The sequence below is a fragment of the Pezoporus occidentalis genome, unplaced genomic scaffold (genome assembly GCF_034315485.1).
Source record: "Pezoporus occidentalis ecotype Australia unplaced genomic scaffold, CSIRO_AGI_Poc_V1 ctg124, whole genome shotgun sequence".
Taxonomy (NCBI): Eukaryota; Metazoa; Chordata; class Aves; order Psittaciformes; family Psittacidae; genus Pezoporus; species Pezoporus occidentalis.
In genome coordinates, this window is record NW_026913038.1 from 2,799,643 (window position 1) to 2,822,106 (window position 22,464).

Sequence of the window (22,464 nt, forward strand, 5' to 3'; positions counted from 1 at the left end):
GCGATGGTTTTATCTCGTAAAGCGTTTACGTGCTGGCTGGGGAAGCAACCAGAGCCTCCTGCACCAGCACAGGGTTGGAACAAACCCCAGGCGACACGTCCCACGGCCCCTCAAGTGTCCCTGTGGATCTCGGTGGGGGGTCAGGACAGCGAGATTAATGCATTCCTATACGGAGTTATCTCCATGTGAAAGGGCAATGCCTGCGCCAGCGCGATGCCAGCAAACCTGTGCTGGTGAGCTGGTCACAAGTGGCGGGGAGGAAGCACTGCCGGCAGCTGTCCGGCAGGAATGCGATTCCATGGATATTTCCTAGTGCCTGGATGAGTTGTGGGGGTTTTGTACCCCACTTTGAGATAGCCAGTGCGGACTAGTGACAGTGACAAGGTGTCTGGCCCGAAGGACAGTCTTTCCACTGCAGCAGGAGAGCACTTACATGTCAGTGTGAAGCTCAGGCTCTGTACACACTACCGTTTTTTCCTCTCTTCTGTCCTCAAAGCTGCCAGATGGAAAGGGACAGCTTAAACCGCTTCTGAGAGCTGCTGAATTTTAATCAGGTAGAGGAGGACAATGCGTGGCAGGCAAACTGTTGCCATCCTTCTGCTCATTGAATAGTATACAGAAAAAAAGCGAGGATGCACCCACGCAGTGCACCTTTGTGGAGGACTGTATTATTACATTTGCACACGGCTTATCCGCCTGTGTTAGGATGGGAGTATCCTGATGAGTTCAGTTCTTCTTTACAGTGTGAGTAGGAAAGAAATAAAACTAATGCACTAGCTGTAGCTTGCAGATGTAAACAGAACAATAAATGACACCCCTAATCTATGCACACACAACAGAGAAAGCCCCATTAACAGAAGCCGTTGTTTATTCCCTCTGCAGGGTCTGGTACTGGGCAGGCTTTTGATTCTGCCCTCCCTTTTGCCAGCAGTGCGATGAGCGAAACTCAGATCCCGGCGGAAATCCAGGATGATGCCACTGAACTCTATTCTGTATTTACACCTAGTGCTAGCTACGCCACCGGAGCCACAGCCTGGCAGGTATCCTCTGAGGAACCTGAGAGCCTCCCGAGGACGGGGAACCCGAACCACCGAGCCGCACCTCCCGGAACCCCCTTCCGCGCAGACAGCACCCGTGCGGCGGAGCCTGACCGACTGCGCTGCGGCACAACCCGGAGCGGCACGCACCCTGTCGAACTACAATTCCCAAGATGCATCACGAAACCAGCGCGGCCACCCTTGCGCCGCATTGTGGGTGTGCGGTCGCGCTGCACCCTGGGATTTGTAGTTCTCCTGGGCCATGGCTATGCGAGCTCAGCGGCCCTGTGGCCCGTAACTGCGCCTCCTTGGGAGGACTCGCCTCCCCTTGATGCAGCGCGCCGTCAGGATTACGCAGAACTCAGCGCGCCGTCAGGATTACGCAGAACTCAGCGCGCCGCAGGCGACGGTCGCAGTACCGGGGACCGCGAGGGAGCGGGCCGCAGCCGCTGGCGGGCCCTGGGCGCAGGCCGTGGGCCATGTCCGACAGCGGCGGCGCCGGCGGGGCAGCCCCCGGCGGGGGAGGCGGAGGAGCGGGCGGCGGAGGGGGAGCGGGAGGAGCGGCCTCAGGCTCAGGGCCTGGCGCCACCGACCCGGCCTCCCTGCCCCCCGGCGACGCGCAGCTCATCGCCATCATCGTGGAGCAGCTCAAGAGCCGCGGCCTCTTCGACGGCTTCCGCAGGGACTGCCTGGCCGACGTGGACACAAAGGTACCGCGGCCGGACCGGGCGGGCCTCCCGGCCCCCAGGGAGCCCTGGGTGTCCTCCCAGGGCAGCACCGCTGGAACCAGGCTCCCGTTGGCCGAAGGAACATCCACGTCCCTTCCCCTTTGCGCACGGTGTCCCGCGCCCGAGACGGGGGAGGCCGCCAGGGTGGCGGGCAGAAGCTGCTGTGCGGTGGGGCTGCACACCCGCCCTATGGTCGGTGCTTATTAGGCCTCTATGGAGCGGCTCCTGGCTTGAGGTGGTAGCAGCACCCCAGAGGAGAAACAGACCAGAGCATAGGCTCAGACTTCATTTTCTAGCCCAGTCCTCATTAGGAAAATGGTTTCTCATAAGAACACCCCTCCTCTTGAGCATAATTCCCACATTTCCAAAGCATTTAACTTTTCTTTCATGATGTTCTCAGGCTGTTGTTTTAAACTAATTTCTTCCTCAGTCGCAGCATGAACTCCTGAGCATTTGTTGGCAGTATTGAAGTTGGGCTGTTCATGACTGCCCTATCAAAAGTGAACACGGGTGTTTTGCTGTCCAGAATCTTTAAACTTCCATCAAAACTCCTGGGACCTGCAATTATCATTCTAGGCCTCACCAGTGGCCATTGCAAAGCCATTCCTGAAGCTGTCAGGTCACCTGCACAGAGCAGCCATAACTGAGCAGCTTTGCCAGGGTAGATATACACTGCCCAGGGCAGATACTGCATCTCTGTTACCAGCCCTTTCATTCATCATCCCATATACATCTCAAATTCTGAAATACAAATGTTGCCACTTTATTGGCCTTTCCTGGCACAGCATCAGGTTCCTATGTATTTATATATGTTTGTTAGTTCGTTTCCTGTTCACTGGAATTAAGTCTCCACTGATAGAACTCGCATAATTCTGAACATCTTTTTATTAGTATCACAGAAACAAATAATCAAGTTCTTTGTTAGTGACAGTATTACTTGCCCAATTTCCTGGAATTCTGTGATGGAGCATTTCCAGACAACAAGAACTCTGCTGTAACGTTGAATTCCTGTCTTCACGGGCTGTTTGCATTTCACCAAGTAATACTACAAGTAGACAAAATTTTAAAGGCAGTCTACCCAGCTGTTTGAATTATTATGATAGCACACTGACTGTTCTTTGCAGTTACTAGTTGTGTTCTTAGGTAAAACAAGGTTACCTTTGTTCAGAACTTGAAAGGCTGGGGAATACAGACAGAGAACAGTAGTGTACATGACAAAAGGTGTATTATGAAGGACTCTGGCAGGGGATTCTTTGAGATCATTAAGCTGTTTAACTGTCCTGTTCCTTTTTTTTTAGCCAGCCTATCAAAATTTGAGGCAGAAAGTAGACAACTTTGTATCGACCCACCTGGACAAACAGGAATGGAATCCAGCAATGAACAAAAACCAGTTACGAAATGGGCTAAGGCAGAGTGTGATTCAGTAAGTAAGCAACATTCTGTAAAATAATGATGCTATTTCATAAAGTCTAAATATCTAAGTCAAATAAGAATGTACAGATTTAAGTTTTTCACAACAGTTTCTCTTGTGCTTTCACAAATTTCATTGTAATTGTGGGTGCAGTCTTAAGCCTCATTAAAATGCTTATAGTACTGCTTTACCCGAAATCTGTATGTTGATGAGTTACGTAGCATGATGAAATACTTGTATTAGCTATCTAGCCAAGTTATTACTGCAAATAGCCATCACTGTGCCTGCTAGCAAAACTGTACCGATCTGAATGACCTTTATCTTCAGAAAAGAGCCTACATCACTTAAAGAAAAAATCCTGAAGGTGCCAAAGCTTGTTTAGGTAGACTCTGACCACTAGCAGGCAGTAATCGCACTGGGCTAGGCTGATTTCATGCAGCAGAGGATAGCTTCTGTACAGCTATTCAAGATGTTACATTTCCAGCATTACAGGAAAGCCAGCTTAAACTATGCTGCTTAGAGACTTAGGGTTATTAGCTCTTGCTACTAATTCACTGCAGCCTGAAGTAGGAGCCTTAGCTTCTTTAACTAAAAATCGTAGATAAAAGATAAATAGTAAAAGTTGTGGGTAGAGGGGCAGTAGGGAACTTGATAATGGAACTTTATGCTTATAAGGAAATGTTATTAGATTGTCTCACACACAGAAGAAACCATATTTCAGAGTACTTGATGGAATCTGTAAATCACTATTAGTTTGTTTAATCTGTAATTAGAGAAGGGGGTGTTCACTGGAAGTACAGAATTTCCTGTCCTTGAGACATATTTGTCACTAAATGCTTCCTCTTATTTCATGTTAGGCTACCACTAGAATGAAGTGGACAACTGAAAAATGTTAAATCAGGGAGCCTGTAATGAGAAGAATGTAGCATGCTCCCTTTAAGTAGGCCATAGGCAGACAGTATTAGGGAGTTTGGAGGGTCCCTATTGCTCCTGTAGTTGCACGGCTGAGTGCTTAGGCTGTCCAGATGTGTATGTCCTTTGTTGCATGCATACATATAGGTGTGCTGTTACTTGGAGGTGACATGATGTGCCGTGACCCTGTACCCACTCACTCACAGCATTCATGGCCTTATTAGTCTTGTGGCTGCTTTTCCAAGCACCAGGCAACATGTCCATTTCCTGTCCCCTGCTCCCTTGCAGACATGACTTAAGCCTGGTAGGCAGCCTGTGCCCCACAATCCAAGAGTCTGACGCAGCCCCTGAAGTAATAAGTCACTTCAGTTACTAGTTTTCAGTTCCAGAAACTTTTCTGTATGCTACATGTGCTTGTTTTTATAATTAATACCCATCTGTCTAGACTAACAGTTATAAGGAATGAGTGACAGCAATGTTATTAGGGGGCAGGCCTTTTCTCCCTCCAGACAGCCAAAAAAAAAGACTGCACTTTCACCTGCCCTCCTCCTCAGAATAGCTTGTTTCCCTTGTTTGTGCCAAAATATGTTTGTTTGCTTTCATGTTGACCTCATTTCTACATGAGCCCTATTAAAGTGGCTCTTGTCCAACGTGCCATTTGAGTACCTGGGGGACCAGATGTCAGTTGTTAATTCTGTAGGGAGAAGTCAGAGGGGGTTGGGTGGAAAATAGGTGCTTGAAACAGCCCCCTGTTAAGGATCTACTGAGTGGGCTGCAGTTCTCACCATGTTAATGCTAATTGCAGTTGACTGGAGGGCTCTGGAGAATTACTGGAGGAGTTTGGGGAGAAGTTTTTCAGAGCAGCTGAATGACTCCTTTGTCTTTGTTCAAGGTCAGGAATGCTGGAAGCTGGAGTGGACAGAATTATTTCTCAGGTGGTGGATCCAAAACTAAACCACATCTTCAGGCCCCAGATAGAGAGGGCAATTCATGAATTTTTGGCTGCACAAAAGAAAGAGGAAAGTGTGCCAGCTCCTCCTCCAGAGCCTGAGAACAAGGATCCTCCTGCTCCATCTCAGGATGCCTCCTAAAGGTCTTGTATCCCTGCATTTACTACTCACGTCTTTCATGTATCTCATCTCTGTAGTTTGCAGAATGCAAGATAGAGATGTCCTCCCTGTCAAACCAGGAAAAATACAACACTTTAATCATCAGCATGTTGTCAATGTCACAGTCATTCTGAGCTGCTTCCACTGAAGTGTCTGCTAAAAATAGATTAGGACTGAAGACATAGGTATGATGTAAAACAGCTGTCAAGGAACACTAGACTCTTCCAGTGTCAGTTTTGGATCAGGCCAAAAGGCCATTTATTCCACTAAAAGCATATCCAGCAGTAATTTTCATGGAATTGGCTGGATAACATTTAGAACAATATCAAATGGATTAAAAATATATATACTGAAATACAACTGAAAGTAGAGGTGATGAGTTACTGTGCTTTCGCATTGAAAGTTTTAGGTAGCTGTTCTTCAGAACATACACTGGAGTGTTGAATTGTCATTGCTGGACTAAGGGTGATATCTCTGGAAGTGAATAACTGTTCCAAGCTGACTGATTTAAATAGATCAACCTATGTCTTTCCAGATGCCTTTGTTGAAAACAAGTTCATTGTGGCTTTAAAATAACTCAAGGGGCCTCAGGGGGCTATAACTGCTACTCCGTCTTAACACAAATGACTATGCACCCATCTCTGCTAAGGCCCTGTATCATAGTGTTGATTTGAGGCCCACATGCTTATTACTGAGGAACCACTGTCTTGATGGAAAATTACAATCCGCAGCTTTGCTGGAGAATGTAAAATCATGCTGCATGAAAGGAAGTTAATTGTGAATTGTTATCTGTGACTTGCAGCCTTAGTACCTTGAACCTTGTTTGGTTTAAGTTATTTGAAGTCCATTATAACCTACAGCTAAGTGCAGCTGTTAATTAATATACTCTAATTTATTCTTTATTCAAATGCATTTACTTGTGAAGGCACCATCCTCTAAACTCTCTTTTTTTCTTGCAGTGAGTTCCTGTTACTAAGCAGCTGCCGTTGCAAAATGCGTGTCCTGTTAGATTGGCAATGGATTACTTGTTCCATTTGGTGCAGGAATGCTGTCTGCCAAAGATGAATAACCTTTATCAGACCTGTGGGAAGGCACTGAAATCAGTGAAGTTCAGATGCACTTGGAGTTCTGCATGTGGAGGGATAGACAAAGCGTGAAGATACTTTTGTTATTAACTGCAGTACAGAGAGCAGCATGTATTCTTGTTAATCATGCCTTCAGGCAAGGGTGTGGGAAGAGAAAGGGAGTTGGTGTCTGAAGAGGGTTGGGAAGTGGCTTGAGATGATACTAGACTTGGGAGCGGGAAGAAAGATGTTTTGGGGTGGCGTAGTCTCTTAGACACCAAGTAAGAGCTGTCAGATTTGCTTTGATATAAGCCAGGTAAGAGGAAGCATCATACACCTCTGCTGCATAGCGCAGCATTGAGTAGTAGGTGCCAAGTTAGGTGCAACTCATTGCACTGCCTGCTTTAATAAAGACATTTCCTGTTTGAAACTGGAAAGAACACTTCAGGATCAATTATGTAAATAATTTCTGTTGCATTGCAGGGAAATGTTTACAGTTGGCTATGACTATAGCTGATTTAATTCTTATTTCCCAGGTAACTGGGGGGGGGGAGCAAAGGGCACCAGGGTAGGTGATCAGTTTGAAACTTCTCTCTTTCAACTTGAAAGACTTTTCTTTCCTGTGAAATTTCTCAGGTGCCTAGTGGAAACTGTCCTATGCTTTCAGCTTGAATGCATGCAGTGTCCTCTGGATGACAGTCAAATAGAGAATGTGATCAAGTATTCTGCCAGCAAATGTCCATACCTTTTGCAATAAAAGACTTCAAAACCCATCTCTGACTCCTAGCTTTTCCAGAGTGGTTTTTGGTTTTGGTTTTTATTCTCAAGGAAAAAAATATAGAAATCCAGGAGTCCCGATTGCTGGAAACCTGGTGGAAATGTGGCCTTACACAGCTCATAGATGAATCCACATCTGACAACATGGGGTTATTAGTAGAAGTTATTATGAAATAAGATGGATACTGGTATTACTATCCAGATAAGGTGTCTCTGAAAAAAATACAAAGTATCAAAGAAATGAACTGACCTTATCTCACATCATTAATGATGTATGTAAATCTTGAGTAAGTTCAATCTTGTGCTAGTGATGGTGATAGCATGTTCTGCCTTTTGAAAAGAAAACAGTCTTGGCAATAGGCTAGAGCTATTCTTTTTTCTGTTCAGACAGCAGTCTTTTAAGAAACTAATATGTGCTTCTGTCATTGAATAACACAGCAATGTCTGAATCCTTGCTATTGATGGGTTACATACCTTAGCTGTGGCCTTACCCATAGACCTTGTATGCAAATAGATGCAATTCCTGCTATACTCTGCTTCCTTTCAGACCAGGTAATTTGTAGGGAGGATCAATGCTGTGGTTCAATTCAGTAGCTAACTTACTTTGCTTAGTACCTCGTCTCAACACAGTTACATGCAGAAATGGAGACAAGAACACCTGGTACTTTAAACCCTTCACAAGAGAGCTCTGAGAACTTCACTGCAGTAAGATTGTACTCTGCACAGTGCTGTGTAGTCCTGCTGACACATGATTTTTCCATCAATATTTTTATTCCATTCCTGTCAAAATGGGAACTTAAATGCCTGTACTTTTCAGTAATGTACTGGCTATAACCTTCCTGATATAGTTTGAAAAACCTCGGGATGTGTGGCTTGAATCTTTTTTCATAGTCTGTGTTCCTGCTATAAAACAGGATGAGGGGTATGTGAGGAAAAGGCTCTCAACTGCATGTTGATTTGGTGGTTAAAGACTGCTCTCCAAATCAGTAGTAGGTATTTTCTCTTGGAGTCTTAAGGGCAGCTCTTGGCAGGAAAAGATCTGTCTTTTACCTCCTGGTAGCTTGTCTCGACCACTGTTTTGAAACTGAGCCATTTATGCAGTAGGGAGAAAAAGAAGTTCCAAGAGTCTAGAAAGAGCAAGTGAAAAGGGTTCTGAGAACAAATTCTGCATTACAGCAGCAGTACTTAGGGAGCAGAGACATTAAAAAGTAGGGAGTGGAGCTTGATTTACTGCAGTGAAGAGGGAATCTGAACCTGTGTGTCCTACCTCTGAGAACTGCTGTAACAGATGAGTGAAGGAGAAAAGATTCAGTCACTGTAGTTGAGAGGTTTTTCTGTTGTTCTCTCTCTGAATGTGAGGCTGTGTTAAACTCTGAACTAAACACTAATGCTGTGCCACTGCTCTGTGTGTGTAGGGCTGTGCCTTTGTTGGTCTCAGCCTAGGCACAGTGCATGACTGCAGTGACTATGGGAACTTTCAGATCAGAACTGAGGCGCCTAATGATATTAGACAGCCAAACCACATTTGGGATCATAGTCTTTGATGTTTGGGCTCTGAAGTTCTTGGTTTGGATCAGAGCCTTGAAAGTAACAAGCTTTGGGTGCATGCCTTACATCTAATGGGACAGTGAAAAAAGCCACAAAGTCCTTATAATGATGAAGAAACAGTAGGTAGTGCCTTTTGATTATATACAAATGTTTCTGGCAACTGATAGAAACTGGATTCCAGCCTTAAATGATACTAGAGACATCTTTATACCAGAACAAAAGAACAAGTTTGTACCTACTGTAGAATTCAAATTGTTCATTTGTGTAGTAGGATGTTGGGCTAAAGTTAGCATATCAGTCAGTTTACATCCCTACACTGGATATGGTAAATAAAGTCTGAAGAGCCTTGTGAGGCACACAGGTCTAAGACACTTGAGCAATTCAGGAAGCAATTAGTTGCCTTTGTGGACCTGAAGGGGCAGGGCAGTACATTAGGAGAGTGAGCCTCAGTGGATCAAATGGGCCCTCCCTTTGATCTCAAGAGTCCTTCTCACATTGAAATTGGCTGTTCCTGTTTCCTGGACAGTCATTTAGTACTTTGAATTTGCTTTCTCAGATGAATAGGTTCATGCTTTTTATAAGTTTCAAGAGACTGCAGCATTTCTTCATCAGATACAGTATTAATGTGAAGGAGCTGTAAAGGTTCTCTGCCTCCTTGGCTCTGCCGGCCCCAGTCCTGTGCATTTGCTTCTGCCCAGTCACAAGAGACCAGCTGAAGTTTAAAGAAAACATGCAGAGAGTTTGTGTTGCATTCTTGGAAAACCAGCCTTGCATGAGCACGAGCATGAACATGAGCCAGAGCATGGCTGCTCTGCCCTATGGAAACGTCAGAGTCCAGACCCCCAGGAGCCAGCCTAGCTCAGCAGGTAGACACTAGACTAGGAACTAGGGAGTACAAGTTCTCTGCAGCGTCCTGCTGGTCCACAGCCATGTCTGTGGCTGTTGTTTTACCTATTTGCTTGCCTGTAAATGGAAGCCAACTTTACCCTCCTATGTAAGTTCTGGAGTGGGGAGGGAGTAAGATGCTGTATTTAGGTCCAATATTATGAAAATGGAATGAAAGGAATACACATGTCAATATAGATACACAGACCAGTAAGGTGCGATTTACCATACAAGTTTTAAGGATTAGATACTACAGCTGAAGTCCCACAGAATAATCTTGAAACTCACATCTTGCTGGCCAGACTAGCTTTTTGTTATGCCATTTAGTGTTTGATTGACTCCAGAACTGGAAGCAGATGGATTGAATCCAGTTTCATCACTGGCCCTATGAAGGGGGAAAAATGCGTACCCAAAGCCACAAACGTACCTAGAAGGATTGCGTTGCCATGTCAATCATCCTGGCACTTATCAATCACAACCAAGGGGCATATAAGGTAATGTGTCAAATTATAGCTGTTGCTTGGCTATAAAAGGAATTATCCCACATTCCATATGATTAAAATACAGTAAAGCAAAAAATCCACCCTGATCTTAAGTTGGGGGAAGAATAAGGAAGAGCAGGGTACCCCTACATCTATGTAGCTCTTCTGTGACAACTCCAGAGATGCTTTTTCCAGTTTTACCTGAAACAGATTAGCAACAGAGCAATTCAAGCCCAACCAGTTCCCTGCCCTCATCAGCTATTTGAGTAGTATCTAGTCCATTGGTAAGTCAGACACCGACTCAAGCAGACTTCACTAAAAGAAGTAGAATCAGAACTGCCATTATATATTTAGCTTCTGTCTAAACCAGCCCATATTTTCCAGCAACAGTTCTGGTGTTTATAACCACATCCCATCTTAGAAGTAGCATGATGTCTCCTGGTAGAGGTGAACCCAACCCAAGTCTCCAAATCCATCCCTGAATAACCGCAAGCAGGTTTGTTAGATCAGACCTCTGTAACTGAACACCTAAATTCAAGTGTATCTGGTGAAGGAGGACAGCCAAATGAGAAAGAGTAACATGTTAGATCACTCGTCTTTGCTGCCTTCACTCAGTGGTACATAGGCCTTACTCATCCCTCAAGTACTGCCACATCATGGAAATGCAGTTCCAAGTTCAAAATTTATTACAGATTTTGGAACCAGACCGGTTTTGAATCTTGACACCAGATGAGTGAGTGACACATTCCCAGATTCCCAGCCTTCAGGTCAGGCAACAAAACCCCTCTCCAGGAAAGGGGAATAATCCTGACCTATCGAAGGCACGTCCAAACCACAACTCTGAATCCTTGGCACAGAGAAATATCAAACTTGGCCCCTGTCAGGGCAGCGGGTCAGAACAACACCTGCCCCAGATACCAAGCTAGTCATTGCCAAAGTAGTCTGAACCCATGCTGGAAACAACACAGAGGCCTTGAACCCAAACCGCATCCAGCTCCACTTCCTCTCCTGGTTTTAGGACAAGCATGACTGGTTTTAATGAGGCACAGCCAGTACGCCAGGAAGAGAGGGCTCTGAATATATCATTTTGATCTTGGCCAAAGGAAGGGGCACAAGGAGGGTTAGAAACCATACTTGGAATATTTAATGGACCATTTTACTCTCTTTTCACCACATCAGTAGGAAGAGAAAGAGCAGCACCCATGGTCTCAAGGCTGCTCATAAGCCACCTGCTTCAAGAGCACCACTACTCTGGGACCTTGGGCATCACTGGTTACCAGCCAAGTTTTCTAACAGCACCTTCTTTTTCAACATACAAGGTATAGCTACAATCTCTGCTGAGCTTTTTGCTAACTGGAAACCAGTACAAACTCAGAAGGTACTGGAGCAGTTTAACTCTTTCACAGATATTTTCCTGTTTATACTGTAGTGAAAAATATATTTTATCAGGTTTCTTAAAGAGAGGTCAGTTTAACTCCTTGTGAGCAGTCAGGGTTCCCCATGTCCACACCACCAAAGCTCACAAGTGCAGGTACTCCCTGCTCCCTTTCCTCCCTACCAAAAAGCTTCTGTAGCGTAGCCATTCTGAATCTGGCCATAAGAGGGAGATAAACCATTACTTCATTTCTCAGCCTTGATGCCTTCTTACAAAACCTGAGCAGATACAGGACTCCAAAGCCTTTGCTGACTCCGGAGTGAATCAGCTCTGCAAGGTGTGGAGGCAGCTCTCACAAAGCACTTCCATGAACTCTGACTGTACTTGTCTAAAGCAAATCACACAACAGGTATTGTAACTTCTCAAGTGGGTTAATAGTCAGAGACAAGTATCAATTGGGATTAGGGAGAGCCTGGGGAGAAAAGTGAACAGCCTAAGTGATCATGGATGAGAACACAGATTTAGGATGTGAAATTTTAAATTCTGACCTGCCCCAATCAGTAATTCACTGATCTGGTCCAGCGTGAACAAGATTGAGGCCATAGCAGTAGTAGCAGTGCCTGAGGGTGCAAATGGTAGTGCCACGAGATGGTATCGGAATCATAGCTTCAGCTCTTGCATTTTTGTGATTCAAGGGCTGAGCCCACATCAGCGCCAAGTCAGCCTCGGAAACATGACTGGGCAGTAACCAGCCCAGCAGTAACTGCCCTTGTCTAGACACCGTCAGAAGCCACGGCACAGAGAAATGCGCTACCTCAGCCATCAGACTGGGAGCTGCCTCCACCAGAAATTCCCTCCAGCACTGGACCAGGCCCAGGGAAAGGCACCACAGCAAAATGCAACAAGCCCAACCCACCCGACCAGGCTAAAGGACTGTGAGGACCTCACGTTTCACTGACGGTATCATGCTGATTCTCATCCCAGGAAATCAGTGCCTTGTGCACTGATAACAAAACCTGATCACTTAGAAAAGAAAATCCCCAAACCAGGTCTTGGCCCTACAAAGAATCAGATGGCTGCAGTTTACTTTGCAGAGTTGGGACCTTTGGGAAATCCAAACAACTACATACAGTAAATGCATCCATTTTGGAAGGGATTTGTAGCAGAATTAGAAAGCCATGATACCTGTGAGTTTCATATTCCATTGCAACTCTGCAAAAGGGAGATAAAACAATCCTGCTTCAGAGAACACTCATCAAATTTCACATTTTCAACAAGGGGGCAGCACAACTGCAGCAAAAAAAGGAAAACCCAGCCATAACTCTTCCTCCACAGCACTCCCTGTGAGACACCAACACGTTAATCACCCCCCTCCTTACCCTCATGTAACAGCATTCACCTCCACCAGCTCCTCCTGCTAAGACTTATTCCTCCAGGCAGTTTTCTTCAACTTCTACCATCAAAACACAGCAAAACAGGGACTGCTTCAACTAAGAGAACCAGGCTCAGAGGTCTCCAACACCAGCTCCTGACTGGTCTCCAGCACCAGCCTGAGCTCCACACCTTCCATTCAATGGCTTCTCCAGCTAGCAAAAACTATGTTACAAATGCAAGACTTTGCAAAAAGCACCCTACTAACACAGGAAACCCAAATAAAGTCCAATTCAAACCTACCTTGCTCTGGAGAGCCATCTGCTTCACTCCCCAGACATTAGCACACACTGTGCTCCCCGTCTGTCTGCTGCAGGGATTCTGCTAAGCAATTGATCTCACCTTCACCCAGGGCACACCTGAGCCATTATCTTCCCTTCCCACCCCACCCCAAACACCTCCCAGAGTAAAAGCCACCCTGCTTCACCTGCAAAAAGGGCAACCAGCTATCTGCAACCCTGCCTCAGTTTCCACTTCCTTCAGGGGAACCTGGACTTCGCCATAATCTGCTGCAAAAGCTCATCTTTCCTGAAATGGCACGGAAGAGTGGCATTTGGCACCAGCTGGCTGCATGGGTTATACCTGAAGGTTCCATGTTGCCACTGGCTTGGGCACACAGAATTGGCAGGTGCCCAAGGCTAATTCTGCTCCCCAAAATATCCCACCCCTTTCCTCCAGGGATGTCACGGAGGTACAAGGAGTGGGGGTGTCCAGCAGCTACCCTCAGTGGTTATTATAGGGGCAGATTTCTTTTCCCTTTTTAAACAGGGCCAAGCCCAGCATCATTTCTCTGGGGTACTGGCACAGTACCAGCGGGTACATTGCTCCATCTTGAAGAGCTTTACATCAGCTTTCCAGCTGCCACCAGAGAGCCACAGGGGTCCAGCAGACACCCGCTCCAGCGTGCTGGGGGGGACGGTGCTGAGGAGGCAGCGTGCCTTATTCCACTGTTATTTAACCCATCCTGCCACCCCCCAAGCTGCCACTGCTGACGTGCACGGCCGGGGGTACCGCGGCTGTCGGGTGGGATTTGGCAGCCGCAGGATTTAGGTGCTGGCTCTCGGGTGGTGGGTTTGCAAAGCTTCCCCTTTGCAGGCTGCCCTCTGCAAAGGGCAGGGCAAACAGGTGAGGAAGGGGTTTAGGGAAAATACATTATTCAAAACATGATGGGTTTGGGGTGGTTTGTTTTGTTGGAGGAACGTAAAATCACAGTTTTTCAAATCAAAACCAAACTCCATCCCCAAGATGCTGCTATTTTGTCACTTGGCACCATCCTCTCACCACAGGGCTGAAACAGGGTTGGTTGCCTCAGGGCACAGCTATCCCAAAAGCTGCAGTGCTTTTTAGGTGAGAAGTAAAACATTTATCTGGGTAAGAGACTTGCTGACTCTCAAATCAAATTTTCTCACAAGTCATGTGTTTTGGCAAGCCAGTCTCCTCTGCAGAACAAAGTGGAGGCTTGGTGGGTAAAGCTCACCATGGTCCCTTTGGTCAAGGCAGTTTTTAATAGGTTTTGTTTTAATGCAGGCTTTACTGTCAGGGTTTCATGGAACCACTGGGGCTGGCATGCAGACCCTGGGGGGGATCACACATCCCTACCACGGCCTCACTGCCCTGCAGAGCTGCCTGAAGTAAGCTGGAGTGAGAATTTGTGCATGAAAACTGAGGAGGAAAGTGAATGGGGTTCTGCCACGTGGTGGAAGAACCATATCCATGCCATGGTATCCTTAGGGCAAGGACTGTCAGGTCTGCACCACTACAGAGAGCACATGGAAGCCTATATGAAGGCCATGAAAGCACCTGTATAAAGAGGCAACTGATTTCTTGGCCAATACTGCAGACACAAGAAATTCAGGGAAGCATTCATTTGAGTATGTTTTCAATTAAGTATTAGGTCCCTCTGCAGACTATCAGTCCCCTGTGAGCAGCCATTTGAGACAAGTTCTCACTTATCCCAAAGTCAGGGAAATCTTCCAACCTCATAATAAAGAAACGTGGCCCTGTAGCATTTCCTGAGCCAGATTATTCCAAGCCTAAGGAAAAATCTGGGTTTTGCTTTGATTATCACTCATCTCACCGTTAGAAGCATTTGTGAGATGATTAGCCACCTTAATCATTAGTCTTAACCAGGACAGATAAAAACCTGCCAGTCTGTCCCTCTCAAGCTCAGCTCCTTCTGTTATGCCTAGAAGAAAAACCTGTTCCAGCCAGAAGAACAGCTTTACTCTGGAGGCTTGAGGATCTCGAAGAGAGCAGCTCTGAGAAGCGGTAGGACAGATGACAGAGCTGCCTTTATGGCTTTGAATCTAGCTGTGATGAATAATTTGTATTTTTTGCAGCTGTAATATGTATGTCATCCCTTACCTCTGCGAGAGCTTTCTACTTAACTGCAGAGAGTGAAATCAAAAGCATACTAATGAAACGGGGCTGAAGTGAAGGCAGAGCTCAGATACCAGCCTGCAGGACACTGAGTCACTGGGAGTTACTGGAAAGTGATCGATGGAGAATATTCCCAGCCAAACCAGCAGTTCAGACTTAAGCATTAACCCAGGGCAGTTGCAATGTGAAAGCCCATCCAAAAGAAATAAAGGCATGGAAATAATGTTCTTGGGGATGGGAAAAGGGATCCAAAAGAAACAAGTTTACAAGATACTGGCTCATAATAGTAATTAAATCACTCTCACTGAAAAGCAGCTAAGTGATATATAGCAAGGAATTGCTCAAAATCCCAGGACTTTCATCAGAAATAACTGGAGAGGCTTTTACCAGTTTCATTGGAGGGAATTGAGCCTGAATAGGCACAGAGACCCCTAAACAAAGTTCTTGAGAAAAAAGGCTGGGGAATATGGGGAGGAGGAGACTGAAAATGAGAAGATTGAAATCGCCTGTGCTGCAGCAGCACCTTGCCTGTGACCAGTCCGTTCACATCCTGCACTTTCCACCAGCATTTGTCTCACTCTGCAAAATAACACATATTAATACTGCTGACACCGTATCATCATGAAGATCTGACTTATTTCTATGAAAATCGGGGGCAAGCTAAGCAGCAATGAAGTCTCAGAAGGTCTCAAAAGTTCTAGAAATTCTCAGTGTTTTATTAGCTGAACTAGCAATTCTGCAGTAAAAATAGCTTTGGGTTTTGCTGTTCAATCTTACTTTTCCACATTACTTTGAGCTTTCAAGATGTTAAAGAGTTCAGCCTGCAATGCGCTTCGGGCTGCAGGCAGGGAATAAGTTTGTAAAACAGTATGTGCCAGTTCTGCAGAATATGGGAGTCCTTCCCATCAGCCACACTCTCTTATTTCTAGAAGAAGATGGTAATAAGCATAATAGAAGAAAATCTAACGGGACTTTAAACAATCAGAAAGCAAATTATGACAGCAATTATGACAGCTCAGTACTTGGCAACACCTTCACCTTTCCCAGATGTCAGAGGATAAGCTATTTTTACTGAAAAAAAAATGATAGAAATGGGGCTTATTTGGACATCTGCAGCAGAAATTGATTTACAGTGATTTCAGCTTTGAAAATGGGGTTTGGAGGCAACATTAGGCTTTGTTTTACTGGAAAAGGAGACCACTTCACATTCTTGGTGCAAGATCAGTCTCTTCACTGGAATGCCTGTAGGCCATATTCAAGTATGTGCAATATTGGCTTTTTTCACTCTTTGGACCTAGCCATTTAACAGGCTTTAATTTACTGTGGCATTGGGCAAGATGAGGGTGGCACTTCCTCTTTCGGGCACATCAGGGCTCCCATTTTTTTCAAGCTTTTTTTCCTTGTTCTGTACAAACTATTCCCCAAACCACAACATTGCTTCCCTGTTTCCCTTCCATCCCAGCAGAGCCACATTTTCATCTGCCACCACTGTTCTTCCATTGGCAGTTGTTGACCACCAGCGCTAACCTAAGTCCAGACAGGTTTATTCATCCATCATTCCTGCTCGAGCCCTGTGCTCAGCCAGGGCTGAAACCTCTGTTCTCCCTGAGCGTCTGCTGAGCGTACTGAGTCTGTTAGGGCAGGAGCACATCAGCTCCATGTGGCAGAAGCACTTGATCCATTGTAATATTGAGTTTCATCAGGCAGCCTTCAGTTATGTGACCCGGAATATTTGACCTGATGTCAGAGGGGGCCATGGGCTATTGAGATATTTCCCCGGGGCACTCTGCCCTCTTTCTACCAATGGAATCTGATCCAACAACAGGAAAGAGCGAGAATTTTCAGCTGTCCCTGTGAAACAGTCTATGCTACATGTGCCTAATGTAAGGTGTCCCTTATCCACTCGCTTTCTCCTCTTTTCTTCTCTAGGTACTAATCCTGCACTAATTTCTACTAATAGCCACGTAATATACTGTGATAAATTTAGTTCTTGCAAGCACAATGTACTTTTCCTTTTTCATAGCATCTTTTACAGCCAACACCCCACATGGGCTCCAGACTTGCAAGGTGCCAAACAGCTGATAACCCTGTTCACTGAAATCAAAGCTGCCTGAAGACATGTAGTATTCTGCAGAATCAGACTTCATTTGTGGAATTTGCTTCATCCTTCCCTGAAATCCAGACACCACTGGGACGAGAGAAGGGCAGGCATAAAACACAAATAAATCATAACAATTTAGGAGGGAGTGTGAACAGGAACTGGAATTAAGCATGGAATTAAAAGAGCATGGAATTAAAAGGGGAAAAAAAAATAATTAAAAAAAACCAACCCAGCAATAGCCCAATACACACAAAATGTGGGGTCTTCATTGTTTTATAATGTTGGCACCTCAGTTGTACATCTCATTGGAAAAGCAGGATCTTCCATGGTAAACCATGCAGAGTGTTAGCCCACAGACCTCACTAGCTAGCCCTAAGACTTGCTAATTTGGGCAATGGATGGCTGGTAACCTCTCCTAAGCCATTTACTGCCACCACCCAGTGACATCGCTTCCTAGAGCAGCAAGTTTTCCATGGCAGACTCCTCCTGTGTAAGCACTGCTATGCCTGTGCCCCTTTAATATCCACTTCAGTGTGCTGCGAAGAACTACCTGTGAAACAGACACATTATTGCTGATATCAAACTCAGGGCAGTTAGGAATTGATCCCCCCCCCATCTGTTATCCTTGTGTTTTCTAATTCTGCTGACTACAAAAGGCCAAGTACAGGGCTCCACTGGCTTTAGGAGAGGCAACAAAATTTTTGTGTAGGAAAAAGCCTTTCAAGTTTATTTCCCTGCCATGTACTGTTTTCAAGCAGGGGGTTATTTTTAATGACCAAAGGGTCTTGAAAATAAAGAAAGGTATTTGGGCATAGAGTTATTACTGCTGTTATCAGCATAGAAAAAAGGACTAGTCTTTTCAGGCTCCAGCAACTCAGAGGTGATAAACTCCCTCAGAGTTTCTGCAGATGCCAAAATAAGCCTGGCTTCTGCCTGAAGCCACCCTTGAATGGCCTTTTGCCCCTAAATGACCCATATTTCACAGACGTCTGGTCTACCTTCTCAGAGTCCACTGTGTAGGGACACAGCTTAGTCAAAGTGGTTGTTACTGGACTGTAGATGTACATGATCCAGACATTCACATGCTGCTGATGGAGAAGTGGGGGTTTTTTGCCTTTGCAATGGTGTGGATGAGAGTGTCAGATAGCAGTTTTTTATCTAAGCTCATTTGTCCACATGGCATCTAGAATCTGTGCCTCATTAGGCTAGAAGTGTACAAAAGTAAAACATCCTCAACACCAAGGATGGATCCAGGATCTCCTCTGTTCCGATCCCAGCTCCAGCTGGGATGTCATGCTTGACTCGGGGTAACACCTCTCTGCACCCATTACCCCAGTTTATAAAACAGGAAATGCATCAACAACCTGCCCCCCAAATTGGCTTTGTGAGAATTAAGGTTTGAAGAATGTTTTGAAGATTAAATCCAGCCCCACACACACCCAAGAAACATCACAGTTGCTTAAAACTGAATGGCACAATGGAGATAAGTCATTTGGAAAGTCCAGACAATGAGCACATCAATCATGGCTGCTTCCTAAGACAGACAACCAAATAAATGCTAATGAAGTCATTTTTACAACACCCCAAACCAATGGAGGCTGCAGTACTTGAAAGCATTAACAGCCACAAGAACAGACTGTCCGTTAAAAAACAGAATAGAACATTGAAAAGCCAAAAAAAGAAAGCTACAGTTTGTGCATTTGAGAGCTCTGAGAAACACTGTACCTTTGAGACAAGCTTTTGTTCAAGTGAAGGCTTTTTTCTTTCAGCCCTCCCTTACTTTACTGCCTGATTTATCATTCATGCTTTTCCCTTGCCATGTACCCAGATGCTACAAGAATGGGCAGACTGTGGGCCTAACTGAAGTCCACTGACATCAAAAGGCTCCTATTGACTTTAACAGACATTTAACTAGCCCTCTATAAATCACTGAAAGTCAGTGAGTAAACAGACAACCTCTTCTGAATAGTGGAGAGACTAACATAACGCCCCTGAAATTTAGTTCCTATATTAATTCCAACCCTGCATGCCTGAGGGCAAGCCTACATCTGTTTTTTTCTCATAACCTCAATGGTAAGAGTATTTCAAAGAGGAGAAACAGTTTCTCCCCAAGCCAGGGTAGAACTTCTGTAATTGTGCCCCTGTTTGGGGAGTTATATCAACTTCGCTATATTTTCTGAGGGTCAAGAGCATCCCACAGCAGTGCCAACCAGCAGATCCCCAGATACTGATGTTAGATCATGTTCTGCGCAAGAGAGGGTATCTGGAAGCTGATGGGTGACTTTAGGCAGTTCATTTAAGGTCCATGACACACTGTCTGAATCCTGAACCTACTTCGTTAACGCAGTAACTAATTGACCAGCTGGGTCTCTGCAGTTGCTTGCAGAGCCTTTCCAGCATGCCGCTCACTCATGCACTCAGACTCTTCGATGGAAACTTTTAGTGGCTGCATAAACAGCAGCACTGACGCACACCTCATCTCCATGGGGTTGAAATGTGACTAAAGTTGTATCTTGTGATACACACTGAGCGCATATTTCACCATGTCATCTGCCTGAGGAGCCACTGCCCTCCTGAAGTCACCCCATGAGCAGGCTGGGACAACCATCTTTCATTCATCTGTTAACACCTCCCAGGCAGTCACCAGTTCCTTCTGCACAAAGCAGCACTGGGCTGACAGGTTTGATGATCTGCAGATGATGCTTGGCCTTGACTCATAAGGCAGCTATCTCCAGGAAATTTTATATCACTGAAAAGGCAAAATGCTCAGCTCACTAATGGGACACGTAACTGCTCCTGACCCCAGGCTAGTCCCAAGTTATCATTTTTTAAATATACTTGCAGCTAAAGCATTTTTAAAGAAAATAAAAAACAAGTGAATGCTGAAAAATATACAGTATCTCAAAGATTTTTTTGAAGGGAAAAAAATCCCCAAAATGGCTTCATCAAAAAAAGTAAGGAACAAAGCTACTAACCCATGTTACAGCAGCTGGAGACTGAGCCCTGTTGTACCTGCCTCTCAGCATTTCCCCACTGCCACATCACTCCCTTGAGTCCGCTGGCAACTGTAAGAAGTAACAGGAGCCCCAGTGTGTTCATGGAATCACATCAAGTGCCAGGTCAGCCCTGGGATTTAGGTGGCTCCAATTCCCGTTATTTTGCAAGCTCTGCAACATATTAGAAGACCTCCAGTCTGACTGCACTTGTCAGCACTAACTTGGCCCTTCAGATGGATGACAGTAATACCTAGGGCTTGCACTACTCTCTTAAACTTCCCAAACATACTTGGTTTGCAAACAGCAAAAGGGAAAAGCCAGGCTATAGCATCAGAGCTGGACTCTGGGATAGATCAGTGAAGTTCCCTTCAAGGAAGAAAAGCTAACTCCTGGTGGACACTAGGTGAGGTCCAGGACTCACCATCCAGAGTAAGTTTTCTTTTCTGAAAGCATTTCTGCCAGCTATTACATTTTGCGGAATATCCCATATATGTTTTCCTGCTTTTGTCCAAGACTTAAAATTTTGGCCTTAGCTTTTAAACATATTATTAGCCCAACCGTAATCTTGTATGAGCTCTAACACATACACCACGCTTGGCATTTACCTAAGAAAAAGACACATCCTAAAAGCAACATCAGCTCTATAGAAGAACAACTTTTACACCTTGGTCAGGCCAGTTCTTGGCCCTGCAACTCTGAAGACCCCAGTCTATGCCTCAGAGCATCTCTGGTCTTCTCTTTGTTGACACTTACTGAGTTTCACCACTGGCAGTGGATGCTCCTGTGCCATTAGCTGGTTCCCTTCTCAGCCATGTCTCCTGATGCTCTCAAGGTCCCTTCCTGCGCTTGTTCTGTCCTGCACCACATCTGAGCAACCCAAAACTCTTCCCCTCTGCCAGCACAGCCATACCTCTAGATGGCTGTCTAGCACGGCACGCGGCAGCCAGAGCCAGCCCAGACACTGCGACGGGGATGTAAGAGATTAAGGCCAGTATTAGATTTCGGTCTTCCAGACATTCATATGAAGCAGCTTCTTCCGCTTTAACTACTTTCCTTTCAAATTTTTCAGCCAAGGGCTGCATCCAGACTGTGACCAATACTCTGCTGCACATGTTGGATGCAGTGACTTAGAAAGAAGCTGCATTCATAGCTGAGGTTCATGGACAGAGCTGCACAGCCATGTCTTCTGTGTCATCCACAAATGCAGCCTGCAGCTAGTTTTCTTTCGGGCAAGACTTCATGCCTGTGTCTTCAGCCAGAAGGATGTAGAACAAATTCACACTGTCATTCCTAGTCCTCTTCATGCTTTCTAAATAGTTCTAACTACCAGAGCCATGAGTTTTCAGGTTAGGAGATAGCAAACAAAACCAGGTCTAATGTTTTAGAACAAACACATGAAGAAAGGTGATCTCCCAACTCAAATCCCATGAATTCCCATGTTTTCTAAGGCTGCTAAAACAAAACAAACCAAACAAAAAAAAAATCTTTTGTTTTTCTCCATGAAAAGTTCCTAACAAAACAAATATTTTCCAGTTGTATTCATATTTTCATTTGACAACTTTTATAAAAAGCAACATTTTGAGGAGTGAAAAAAATGTTCTTATAAAATTACTTTTTTTTTGTCTAAAAGCCATTTTCCCTGTTATAAAAAAGCCAATAAAACATTCCTCTAGTAAGTGAGATGCCACCTTTATCAAAGAGGGACAGTACCCTGGCAAAGGGCATGAGCAGATTTGTGTCTGAAGCAGAGCTGGTGGGCTTCAGGAAAATTGATACTGTGAAAGCATCCTGCCTGGTGGAGGATCCCATTGTCCCCTTGAGCTTTCAACCAGCAAGGTGACCCCCCCCAAAGGCAGTGAGACCCAGCAGGGATGTGTCACCTACAGGGCCCTGAGCTCCACTCTCCATCAGCATGAAAATCTTTCAGGTCAATCGTGATATCTTTGCCCAGGTGGGAGTAATGGCAGGAGACTCTACTCACACCAGAAGGCCAGAGCACAAGTTTGTCAGCCGCTGCCATTGACTTAGTACCTGTTTAATCTGCCATCCTTTCTGTGCTGCAGAAAGCCACCACACCAGAAAAGACTTTTGCACAATGAGGCTGAATTCCTCTCTCAGCTGTACATAAGCAACTTTATCACTTAAGGATTCAGGTGATAAAACTAGGAGGGAGAACTTGATTCAGGTGTTGTCTATGTGACAGAGTCCAAACCTGTCTCATGCTTGCCC

The 22,464-nt window shown here is 45.2% G+C and overlaps 1 protein-coding gene and 1 long non-coding RNA gene across 2 annotated transcripts in view; one reads left to right on the forward strand and one right to left on the reverse strand.

Annotated features, from left to right (window-relative positions):
* Positions 1–22,464, reverse strand: part of LOC134158081 (uncharacterized) — a 203,428-nt gene that overhangs the window by 92,079 nt on the left and 88,885 nt on the right. The gene's annotated exons all lie outside the window — the stretch shown is intronic.
* Positions 1,465–7,034, forward strand: BOD1 (biorientation of chromosomes in cell division 1). The gene is made up of 4 exons (XM_062607671.1): positions 1,465–1,747; positions 3,064–3,188; positions 4,981–5,181; positions 6,157–7,034. Exons 1-3 carry the CDS (start codon positions 1,517–1,519, stop codon positions 5,177–5,179), a joined length of 555 nt encoding a protein of 184 aa, XP_062463655.1. The 5' UTR covers positions 1,465–1,516; the 3' UTR covers positions 5,180–5,181; positions 6,157–7,034.